This window comes from Macaca thibetana, chromosome 3 (genome assembly GCF_024542745.1).
Source record: "Macaca thibetana thibetana isolate TM-01 chromosome 3, ASM2454274v1, whole genome shotgun sequence".
Classification (NCBI taxonomy): domain Eukaryota; kingdom Metazoa; phylum Chordata; class Mammalia; order Primates; family Cercopithecidae; genus Macaca; species Macaca thibetana.
The window spans coordinates 95257655-95270616 of record NC_065580.1 but is presented as its reverse complement, the minus strand read 5'-3'; the positions used below and the strand labels follow the sequence as shown (position 1 = coordinate 95270616).

At 42.1% G+C, this 12962-nt stretch overlaps 1 protein-coding gene across 5 annotated transcripts in view; it reads left to right on the top strand.

The window, feature by feature from the left end:
- Positions 1–12962, top strand: part of OSBPL3 (oxysterol binding protein like 3) — a 184474-nt gene that overhangs the window by 149679 nt on the left and 21833 nt on the right. For all 5 annotated transcript variants that reach the window (XM_050785414.1, XM_050785413.1, XM_050785417.1 and 2 more), the window contains one exon: positions 10186–10249. In XM_050785414.1, the coding sequence (XP_050641371.1) occupies positions 10186–10249 (64 nt within the window). The remainder of the gene's footprint in view (positions 1–10185; positions 10250–12962) is intronic.

The window sequence follows — 12962 nt, the reverse complement described above, 5'->3', positions numbered from 1 at the left end:
CAGCCTAAAGTTCCATCACATTCTTGCCATAGAAGTAGCATACAGTAATACTCAGACATCAGACAGCCTAGGATCCATCCTATCTCATTTCTACCTCTTACTAGCATTATAACCCAGGGCAAGTTACATAGCTTCTCTGTGCTTTAGTTTGCTCTCGAGAGTGGAGATGATGACAGTTGTATGTACCTCACATGATTTTGTGATGATTCTGCGAGACACTGTCTGCAAAGCACTTGGAGCAGTATCTGAGACATGAAGATACATGTTATATGAGTGTTTGCTGTCATTATTGATGCATGCCAGCATGCATCAATAATATGGGGTGGGAACATCTAAAATACTTGTCAATAGGGAATTATTTACCTAAAATGGAGTGTACACATATTGAAAATTTTAAAAAACCTTCTCTTACTAAGATACACAGAAAGAAATTTTTTTAAAATTATAACAAATTTAAAAAATAAAATATACCCTCTCCCACCTTGTTAAGGTAGCAATCAAACACGTTCACTCTCTGTATATCCCTAAATCCCTAGGAACATTAAACATCATTGTTTCTGTACATTTCTCAGCCCCCAGTTCTTAGAGAACTAAGGAGAAAGGGGGGGTGGATTGCTAAAATATTCTTTTATCTTGCTGCTCTCTTTATCAATGGATTTGCACTACAGAGAGAGGAAGGGAAGCGTGGGTTGGCTGAGAGACTTATGATGATAGTGCTTATCTTAACTGTAAATGATAAGGAGTGTTCTCTGGAACTTGAAGGAAAATGAATATACAGTAACCCAAAGCACACTGTCAGTAGCTTGCCAGTTAGAAGCTAAAACAAGAAATTAAACATGGACTGATACTGGGGAAGTAGGGAGCTAAATCAGTAGTTAAAGGGGATAAGATAATCTGTGTGATTCAAAATTCATCTGGGTTATTTAAATACTGAACCTAAAATAGAATGAGAATAAATGAAAATATAATTTGGTTTCCATGGTATCATATGCACTCTTGTGAAAAAATAAAGGCCAAAAATAGCCTCAAACTACAGCAGACAATCAGGACAGGATGAATAGCTATAAGAAAAGAATAGTAACGTGAACTGTGTAAAGTTGAGCTTCAGTCCTCTGAGCCCTGGTGGGACAGGGCCCAAAACAAGATCTGTTTGTGTGTTTCCCATGGTGGCACAGTGGGGAGAAATCAGAGCTCCTGGGCACCTATGCACAAAGACAGAAAGAAGGTTACATAACTTAGCATTTAGTTCCATGAAATAAGCAAGAAAGAGAAGTGGTTATTGTTAGTAGTTTAGGATGTGCTGGGTGTAGGATGTGCAGACCTGCCTGCTTCCAATCTTAACTCCACAGTTTGTTCCATGCGTGACCTTATGTAAGTTCCTTCAACTTTCTGAGCCTCCCTTTTTTTTTTTAATCTATAAATTAGGAATGATAATGTTTGACTAATAGGTTGTAGTAAGGCTTAAACAAAATAATACACTGATGGAAATATTCAGTAAATGGCTATTGCTCTTAATATTTACTGGGAACTTCTACAATGCCTTTTTTTTTTTTTTTTTTTTGAGACAGAGTCTCACTTTGTTGCCCAGGCGGGCTTCCAATGGCACAATCTCAGTTTACTGCAACCTCTGCCTCCCAGTTCAAGTGATCCTTGCACCTCAGCCTCCCAAGTAGCTGGGACTACAGGCTTGTGCCACCATGCCCAGCTAAGTTTCGTATTTTTAATAGAGATGGTGTTTCACCATATTGGCCAGGCTGGTCATAAACTCACTTCATGGGATTCGCCTGCCTTGGCCTCCCAAAGTGCTGGGATTACAGTCTTGAGCCACCACGCCTGGCCTACAATGCCTTTTAATATAAAGTGTTAAGAATAGTAAGAATGACTGGGCGCGGTGGCTCACGCCTGTAATCCCAGCACTTTGGGAGGCTGAGGCGGGCGGATCACAAGGTCAGGAGATCGAGGTCCATATTGGCTAACACGGTGAAACCCTGTCTTTACTAAAAATACAAAAAATTAGCTGGGCGTGGTGGCGGGCGCCTGTAGTCCCAGCTGCTCAGGAGGCTGAGGCAGGAGAATAGTGCGAACCTGGGAGGTGGAGCTTGCAGTGAGCCGAGATCACACCACTGCACTCCAGCCTGGGCGACAGAGCGAGACTCCGTCTCAAAAAAAAAAAAAAAACAAATAGTAATAAGAGTTTGGGAGACTGAGGTAGGTGAATCACTTGAGGTCAGGAATTCCAGACAAGCCTGGCTAACATGGTGAAACCCCATCTCTACTAAGAATCCAAAAAATTAGCCAGGTGTGGTATCACATGCCTATAATCCCAGTTACTCAGGAGACTGAGGCAGGAGAATCACTTGAACCTGGGAGGCAGAGGATGCAGTGAGCCATGATTGCACCACTGCACTCCAGCCTGGGCAACAGAGCAAGACTCCGTTTCACAAAAAAGGGAAAAGAATAGTAAGAGGAATGTTGACAAGGCAGAGAGGAGCCTGAGGAATGACTTGATGAAAGAAAACTAGAAGGGCATGTATCCATAATACATATGTTCAAATAAGATATGCTATATCTCCACTTCTAGTACAAGTGGTTTGAAGGGGCCTTAATGTCGCTGGTGAGTCTCTGACGGAAGATGGCTATCAGGCAGCCAGGAGTGCTCACAGCTGGCTTCACCATGGTCATACCACCAGTCCTGATCATCATGGAGCTGCTTCATCTGTCTGGAATTTAGCCTGATGGCCGCAGATAGTTGGTTATTTTAATATACCTAAGAATGGATGAGTATCTCAGGGATAAATTCACACTAAGCTTACAAGAGTCTGATGTATAAACTAGAATGCTACTATATGCATTTACTGTGAAAAATAGACCTGCTCTGGGGATCAGAAAGCATTGTCCAGTGTGACTAGGTATGATTTTCCCATAGGCAGATTACTTGGGAAACCACCGAGAATCCTCAGTGAGTATACAGTGTGCAGATGCACCTGTGTGATTCAGTGCGCCAGGCAGCCCTCTGCCTTAGGAGTGGGAAGGGTATAGGGTCGGAGCCTCCCTTTTCCTGGCCAACAGGAACCTATCAACTCAGTGCCCCTCTTTCCCTCTCCTGACCTTGTCTATTCTAATTTAACACGTCTGAAGAGAGTGCCAGAGCATTTATTCTGTTTCCCACTGGTACCTGGTATGGCTCTTTCTGCCTCCAGCCCAGCAGACAGTCTACCTTGATGGAGGCAGCATGACTCTGCCCTTGCCCATTCTGTGTCATTGATATACTTAAGCTCTCATGGCTTAGAGGTTTGTTTTCTTGCGCCTCTCTACAGTGAGTACAGGTTTCTGGATGACTAATATAATAAACTGGGCAAGCCCCCTGAATTAATATTTTGGGTGGAATTTTTTTCTAAGGAGGATGTTGATGGAAATTATATCTCGAAGCTTAAGGACCTGGCAAGAAACAACTTGGCTTTTCTTCTGAGTTTCCTAGACAATGGTCTGATTTGGAAAGCGATGGCGGTCTCTCCCTCAAAGCCCCTCGATTTTGTTATCCTGTGGATTTGCTGGGTATGTGGATGTTCCAGGTGGGGAGCAGCCAGGCAAGTGGAAGTCGTTGCTGCTTGAGAGTTCGACTCCGTTGAAACTTGCCTCTCTATTGTTTCTCATCGAAAAGACCCAAAACCACAATATCAAAATGACTCATGTGGTCAGAAACCAGAGAAAGCATTTCTTGTTAAAAACTTTTCTTATAACAAGTATTAGATGTGTAGAGTGCTCCGTGCATTCATGATCTTACTTGATCTCCAAAATGGCGCTCTGTGGAAGGTGAGGCAGGGATCAGTTACAGGCGAGGAAACCAAGGCCTAGAGGATTTGAGCTTCCCAGTGCCCCTCAGCAAATGCTAGATCTCACCCAGCCCCTCTGTTTCCATCCCTGCGTCCTTTTCCCCTCACCCTTTGTGGGGTCTCTCGTGTGGACTCAGTGACTGTGCTCAGAGCTACTGGAGTCTGCGGTGGATGTGAAAGCAGCCCTTCGTGTATGCTGTTCATTCTTGCCCTGAAGAGTCTCTCCAGACTCACATAGGACTTTGTTTTCAGCTCTCTTGGTAGACTGGGGTGTGGCCTTTGTGAAAGAGGAACGATCAGGAGTGAGTCATAGACATTCCTGTCCCGGGTTCTGACCCTCTGGCTCTTCCACCTTCTCAGAGGTTTCCTTTGTGCCAAAAAATCCAATTCAACCTTGGCTTTCTACACAAACCCACAAAAGGAGGAATTCAGAGAGGAAGGACTTCCCTTCTTTCCTTATTGGTCAGGGACTGAGTATCTTCTGGCAGGTGATTCCCTGCTTGCTGTGTCCTCCTGCTGCCCGGCAGAGCTAACACACTGTTTTTGAGCTGCATCAAGGGAATAGATGGGTCAGAAAACTTATTTCAGTTGACTACATTCCTTTTTTCATACCTTTGGGAAAGGTTTGCTGTTGAAAGGATATGCAATTAAGCTATAGTCTAAAAGTAGCTTTTCCTAATTACATGAAACATGTCCAGATCATTGTTTATTTTAACCATTTACCCACCCACCTGCATACCCTTGAGAGTGTCAGAAAAGGTGAGTGCAGTTATTAAAAGTTACTAAAATATACGAGATTGAAAAGAAGATATTTTCCTTTGCTCTACAGGCTCAGCTTTTCTTCCTTTTCTGTTATTTATTGGAAGACTCTGAGTCCATACATTCTTGGACAGACTTATACTTGCCACACCCATCACTTCCTCCTTGCACACTCATGTAACTTCTCTGAATAGTCCTTGTATCTACTAGTAAGCAGTTATTTATTACCTATTAAATAAGTAAATACCATCTTAAAGACACTGTCAAAGGGTAAATTCATTCAAATAAAACCAGCAATAAATCAAAGATGAGACAACTAAACCATTGCTTTGTGGTTTTCTACATTTCTAGGTCAAGTCAGCACTTAATGTGTTTTTGTTTTTTAATTTTTTGCTAGAAGCCATGTGTTTATGAGATAAGTGATTCACTCTGAACATGGGAGAAGGGAAAATAATTGACATCTGCATTCTCCCCAGAATCAGGTCAGAATTCTTGGCATCATCCTAATAACTCACATCCTCTCATCAGCAAATCCTGGGGTCTTCCTTCAGAAGCCTGCCTTCTACAGCCAGCCATTTTCACTCTCTCTCCCATTTGGTGCTGGTCACCTAGCTCAGGCCACTAAAATCAGTGACTGGGATTATTGCAGTTGGACTCACTACTGGTCTCCTGTTTCCAGAGCCAGTTAATTCCTTATCCAGCAGCCAGAGTGACTGCTTAAAACAGAAGTAGCAGCTGCTCTAAACCCTCCACCAACTTCCCAAGTCACTTGGAATAAAATCCAAAGTCCTGGCCATGATCCACAACGCCCTCGAAAATCTCACCCTCAGACACTTCTCCTACTTTCCCCGCCTGGTCATTTAGCTCTGCCACACTGGCTTTGCTTCTTCTGCTTCGTACCAAGCATTTTCCAGCCATTGGCCTTGGCTGTGTCCTCTACCTGGGACGTGCTTCTCTCAGATATCTGCGTGGTTAACTTCCGAACTTCTCTCAGCCCCACAGGTTTCCATTATTAGAGTCCTGCCCCGCCACCCTGTCTAACCAGCCCTCCTACTCACTGTCCCCACATCCCCATGCCCTGCTTTATTTTCCTCAACACACATTACTACTGACAAATTATGTGCTTCTTATGTGTCGTTTGTCTTACCCACTTCCATACTAAAATACAACTTCCATCAGGGTAAGAATTTTTGTTTCTTTAGCTTATCATTTTACCCTTGGTGACTAGGACAGTGCCTGACACATCGGAGGCAATCAGTAAGTGCTTGATGAGTGACCTGGAAAGAATGGCCACTTGGTCCCCCTCTCCGGATGACTTCTTCACCTGACACTTGCCTTCTTTTTCATTATTGCCCTGTATTGCCACAGGGAAGTCAGGACCTGAGAGTACTGGATAGTTATGCCTTGGAGCGGTTGCAGGGGAGAACTGATGGTATTGAAGGGCTACTTTTCTAAATCTGAAAAATAAAAGCTTACAAAGTACAAAAATACTGAAAATACATCCTTTCCCTATCTGCTTCTCCCTTGACCTCTTATATAAAGTGCATTCAAAGCATAAATTAAAAATGATTAGGTCAAGGTAAAGAAAGTCCTCAGATATATAAATAAATTATAAATTACCAGAATTCTTAACTGCCAGGGGAACTGTATTGGGACTTGTAGAAAGAAAGATAGATACATGTGTTATCATATGAATACTTGCATAATAAAAACCATGTGTAGTAATTCCTTGAATGCTTGGGCATCCTTACCAATCAAGAATTGCTCTTCTTTGATTGGAGAGGAAGTGATAGGGAAGAATGCTTAAAAATAAAAAGTCTAAATTGGGTTTATTCAACAGGCTAACAGAGAGCATCTCTTTCAGGGCTGGGTCAATTCAAACAAATGCATCTACTGCCTTTTTTTGCCTGAGTTAAAATGTTAGGAGAATACAGACTCAACCAAAATCCTACAATAACATAGACAGGTTAGATTCTGCTCATTATTCTCTACTCTAATAGATTTTAGAAGGATTGCCATCAACAAAGATTAGTGATTAAGTGTGAATTACCTTTTTCCATGGGCATTGAAGTTAATCAAAGCCTTTGTATAATATTTTCAAGTTGGCCAGCATCCGCTGCCACCTTTGATGCTAAGATTTGAAGAAGACATTAACATCAGATGTTAGAATCAGAGCATTTTGAAGCCAAGAGGGATCCTCACACCTCATTTTACAAAGAAATATGCGAGACTCAGGTTCGAAAGGTCAAATTCAAAAGGTTTTTTCTCCAAATGTCCATGAGAAGGAACCTTAACGATGTGTCCTGGCTTTGGGGAGGGACACGAGCCCTGGATCTGGAAGAGGATGATATAGGTTTGGAGTGCTCCCTTGATCACTCATTAATGGTGTGGCATTGGGGAAGCTCTTTGCTGGACAGAACCCCTGTTTCCTAATTTATAAAATCAGGCTAACAAAGATAGTAAGAACCAAGTGAAAATACACTCATTAAAAAAAAATCAAAATATAGTCTCTGCCTAATCCACATCAGCGTACGATCCTGGACAGTTTGTATGTGTTCTCTTTTAGTTGGCCAAGTCAGTGGAATCAGCCTTATTTCACAGATGAGGTGACAGAGGCTGAGGGGATGGAAAAGCTGTGAAGGTCAAACAGCCAGCAGATGATGTTGCAGTCAGCGCTCAGGTCCGTGGAACAGCAAAAACCTTTCCCTCATTCCCGGACACTAGTGCAGCACATGGCAGATGCTCCAGAAATAGGAGAAAATATACAAAATAATAATAATAATAATAATAATAAGCTATCAATGTAAATCTCCCCAGAAAGCTTTGTAAAACTCTTAAAAGCAATGTGGGCCAAATAAACCATTCCCAAAAGCCTGTGTAAGCCATAAAGAAATAAGCAAAGTTACTGATATTTGAAGGTTGAGACTTAATTCAGAAAATGTGTTGAACCCATCTAAACTTAATCTGCTAAACATTCATTCATTATCTAACACAATAGTTTAAAAAATCAAGTTTGCGTTTTTATGAGATGTGTGTATACAGAAGGGGTTCTTTTATAGTTCATATGGATAGGATATTTATCCCTGTTTTGTGGTGTTTAAAATTATTACAAAAGAGGTGTATGGTTTTTATATACTGTGTTTGGCTTTGATGTTTACATTCGGCCATACCTGTAAAGATGCCAAATTCTTCATCAAAGCTGTAGTGCTCCTCTCCCACATTGCTACATTGTTTTTGTGGGATGAATGTAATCTCCTTCATAATAATCCACTTTAAAATATGTCTCCATTATGAGGGAGAGGAACATTTCATAGTTGTCCTTCCACTCCGTAGTGGGTCATGCCAGGTGGGGTGGAGAAGTGGGGAGTGGCGATTGTCTTGAGCTGATTTCTGGTTGTTTTTAATTATTATTATTATTATAGATAGGGTCTCACTGTGTTGCCCAGGCTGATCTTGAATTCCTGGACCCTGGGCTCAAGGGATCCTTCTGCCTCAGTCTCCCAAGTAGCTTACAGGGCTGTGCCACTGCACCCTGATTTTGTTTTATATGATCCCATGGTTTCAAAGCTAGCTCCACTGTTTTCATTGAGAGACAGCTAGTGAAGAAAAGGAGAAGAATGTAGCATTTTTTGATATAAAGTATCTCCAAGTGGTAGGATTTTTTAAAAAAAGACAACTGGATATGGTGGCTCACACCTGTAATCCCAGCACTTTGAGAGGCAGAGGTGGGAAGATCACTTGAGGCCAAGAGTTCCAGACCCATCTGGGCGACACAGCATGACCGCATCCCTACAAAAAGTGAAAAAATTAGCCAGGCATGGTGGCACACACCTTTAGTGCCAGCAACTTGAGAGGCTGAGACAGGAGGATCACTTGAGCCCTGGAGGGCGAGGCTGTAGTGGGCTGATTGTGCCACTGCACTCCAGCCTGGGTGGCAGAGTGAGACCCTGTCTCAAGAAAAAAGACAACATCAAAGGAAATATGAGAGAGTTACATTATGGGATTAGGTTTCTAAGTCAGTGCTTGAAGTGAAAATTGCCCTTGAAAATCCCACAGGCACAGAAGGGCTCACATTCTTAGGAGGCACATGGGAACTAAGACAAACCAAAGAGCAGCAAATCTGAGTCTCCTGCTTTGTATTGCAACTGGCATTTATGTTCATTGAGGAATCTGAAAGATACCTACATGATTTACATCTTTGTCTCTACCTTTCTTTGGCCCACATGGCTGTAATCCCATGAGTCATATGTGGGTGTGGTGTGTGTGACCGCATCCTCCCAGCCCTGCAGTCCTCCAGCTGGAGGCCTGGCTCACAGAAGTAGTTTTCAAACCATGTTCCTCAGCCGAGAGTCCTAGGAAGGTGAACAGCTATGGATTTGTTACCCACTGCCCTCCCTTCCTCCCCACCTGTTTTCTCAAGCAAGGGCTCAGTATTCTGGGTTCTTGATAAGATGGGTTTGAAAACCGTGCAGCTGCTCAAAACATTTTTTTTTCCTTTTTTTGCAAAGTTTGAAAACCAGTGAGGTAAACCAAAACTGCTGGGTCTTTCCTCTGACTATCAGTGTGGCTTGGGAAACGTTACTTAATCTTTCTGGTTTCAGCCTCTTTGTTTATAAAGTGCAGGCTTTGAGCTAGATACTCTCAATGTAAGACACCTCTGCTAGGAATCAGCTACATCAGAGAACTTTCTGGAAACAACCCTGAAAGCATTACTGTGGTTTCACCAGTACTGAATTAGAATAACAGCATGTACACCTCTCAACGTTCCCTGAGTGCAACTGAGATAATGAGGAAATAAAGGGAGGAGCCATTTTCTCTTCAGCCTCTTCATTACTGAATAAAATGAGTAATGACTCCTTGCCAAAAAGCAGTCTCTGCTCCAGGGAATTCTCTTTTCTGGAATGAGGTTACTTATTTGCTCAAGATAGTTTTTATCTTGACAAAAAAATAAATAAAATGTTCTTAACAGTTGACTAACGTTTCCTCAACAATTGTGTGTCCCCCCCCCCTTTTTTTTTTAATAGAAACATTCTTTTTAAAAAAATTACCTTGCATCGGTCTTCTTGTAGGTGATTTGAAAAGGGGCTGGCCTTTATTACGCAGAGTTTTCAAGAGTTAAGTTGGCTGAGCCTGAGGAAGAGCATTTGGGTTGCATGTTAGAATACTTGTTACTTGATATCTTAATTAAAGCATCTGCAGCTACTTTCAGAACAGCTGACAGAGATGTTGACACATTGGTAGCCAATGTCAGATTATATGTTATGGATGAGCAATCCTCACATGTCCCTGTTTTTATTTTTATGTCTTTCAAAATGCGCCTCTATCCTCATCACTCACCACCTGGCCGCCCTCCCACAGAGGCTTCTGGAGGCTTCCATTCAAGTGCCTTCCCCTCACCCTTGACCAACCTGAGCAAGTGGGAGCTGACTGTATCAGGAGCGCCCTCTTGAGGACAGACTTGTTGAGGGAAACTAAAGTTTTTCCTTCAGTTCAGCACTGCACACTGTGTTACATCTCAGTGCAGGGGAGAAAGAATGGATTTCATGAGACGCAAAAGTTCATTTTTTGTTTTTCTGTCCTTTGTTTCCATCAGGTCAGCCACCATCCGCCTATCTCTGCATGCCATGCTGAGTCTAGAAATTTTGTTTTCTGGCAAGGTAATGTGCTAGCTAATACATTTTACTTCCATCATATTGTGTAATATGTTATCTATTTACTTTATCCAAGAATTGCTATCAATTCTTACTGAGATCAAAAGTGGTTCCTGGATTTGGGTCTGGTTGGAAGGATCTGCGTCACCTGTTCTTGCCGCTCATCTCTCACTTAGTTTATCTGAGCCTCCTCCATTTATTTCTGTAACTTTATCTTATTTAAAAATCATTTGAAATGCCTCACATATTTCAAGAGACACTAAATATTTACAGTCGTTGATCAGAGTGTAGACAGCAGAGGGGTTTTCTGCTTTGCCAGACTTAAATGTTATTTCCGAAGTCGTGTTTTACATTGCTTTCTTCTTTTCAGTTTTCAGATGATTGTTCCTAAAATTTTGTTCAGTTTATATTTTGAGTTGGGGGTGGGTGGGTAAATCTTCTGAAGAATAAATAAGGCTATAGCCATTTCCTAGATGGATTAATTTTGTTAACCTCTCAATTTATTTAAAAAAAAATGTACTGTAGAAGGAAAATATAAGCATCCTAAGTTTTTAGACAGTAAGCACATATACATTTTAAAAATATTTTTCTCTGCTACCACTGATATCACATGTTGCCTTTACACACACACACACACACACACGCAGTCTATTAAACTTTAAAAGTACAAAACAGTACACTGTAACCCTCTTCCCCAGCCACTCAGTTTCTCTCCCTGGAGGCAATCAGTATTTCCAGCTTAAAGTGACAAGTACCATGGTTTTCTTTCTTCACCTTTGCTATTAAAGTTTAAAATTGAAACTGCTCTCTCACCAAAACCCTCTGGAAATATTCTCATAAGGTTCCTAGCCTCCTAATTGATAAATCTCACTCATGCTATAAGCACCTCTTCTTTGTTGTTTCAAACGTTGGAATTTTTTTTTTTTTTTTGAGATGGAATCTCGGTCTGTTGCCAGGCTGGAGTGCAGTGGCACAATCTCAGCTCACTGCAACCTCTGTCTCCCATGTTCAATCATTCTCCTGCCTCAGCCTCCCAACTAGCTGGGACTACAGGCATGAGCCACCATGCCCAGCTAATTTTTGTATTTTTAGTAGAGATGGGGTTTCACCATGCTGGCCAGGATGGTCTTGATCTCTTGACCTTGTGATCTGTCTGCCTTGGCCTCCCAAAGTGCTGAGATTATAGGCGTAAGCCACCTCGCCCTGCCAAAAGTTGGATTTTTTTTTTTTTAAATGAGAGGGGTCTTCTCAAAATAGTTCTATGTACTTCCTACATTACATCCTTCCCTTTCCTGAGCATCCTTCTCCTAGGCCATCCTTCCTCATCAGCCTTTTCCTGAGCAATCCACCTATTTCCATGGGCCTAGGATTCCCAAATCTTGGTTTGTAACCCAGCCTGACATTTCTCTGCCTTTTATGTAGGTTGTGTAAACCATTTCCGTTTGTTGTGATTGTAGATGTAGCTGGGCTTAAATCTGCCCTCATGATGTTTCTTTTCTGTTTGTCACATCTGTTCTTTGTTCTCCTTTTCCTCTTTCTCTGCCTTTTGGATTGAATAATTTCTATCATTCTCTTTCATCTCCCCTGTTAGCTTATTAGCTATACTTACCTGTTTTGTTTCTTGTTAAAGTTGTTACTTTAGGATTTATGTTATATATTTTTAATATCATCAAAAAATATTATGCCAGTTTCACATATAGTGATATTTACAGAAGTATACTTCCATTTTCCCCTCCCAACCTCTCTACCTTTTTTTTTTTTTTTTGAGACGGAGTCTTGCTCTGTCGCCCGGGCTGGAGTGCAGTGGCCGGATCTCAGCTCACTGCAAGCTCCGCCTCCCGGGTTTACGCCATTCTCCTGCCTCAGCCTCCTGAGTAGCTGGGACTACAGGCACCCGCCACCTCGCCCGGCTAGTTTTTTGTATTTTTTGTAGAGACGGGGTTTCACCGTGTTAGCCAGGATGGTCTCGATCTCCTGAACTCGTGATCCGCCCGCCTCGGCCTCCCAAAGTGCTGGGATTACAGGCTTGAGCCACCGCGCCCGGCCTCTCTACCATTTTTGACGTACATCTTACTTCTGCATACCATAAATCATGTAGTACATTGTTACTACTCTTGCTTTAAACAGTCAGCTATCTTTTTTTTTTCTCTTGGTAACAATTTTATGAACATACAACTTATATACCATATCATTCACCCGTGTAAAGTGTACAATTCAATAGTTTTTATTCACAGAATTGTGAATTTTATAAACTGTGCAGTTATCAGCACAGTTAATTTTAGAACATTCTCATCACTGCAGAAAGAATCCTCTTTAGGAAATATTACCCTGCCCCTTTTCTCTCAACATTCCCCAGCCTGTAAATGTGCCTGTTTGGGGCATTTTATGTAAATACGATTATACAATATGAGGCCCACTGTGCTCGCTGGTCCCAGCCCCACCTCCACCTCTCTCACCTGGACCCCAGCCAGGGCTCCCCACTGTCCCCTCTGCTCCCACCCTGTAGTCTGTCTATCCTCAGTGCAGCAGCCAGATGGGATCCTCTTGCTGTTCTTTTTCTATTCCCTGGCTTCTCTGTTGGTACCATCATTCACACAAGTTAGAGAAATCTGACATTGTTCATAAATTCTTTTTCAGTCTGTATCTAATTTGTCACCTAGTTGTGCCTATTTCTTCTTTTTTAGCATTTCTGGGCTCACTCGCTTCCCCATGTCTGTTG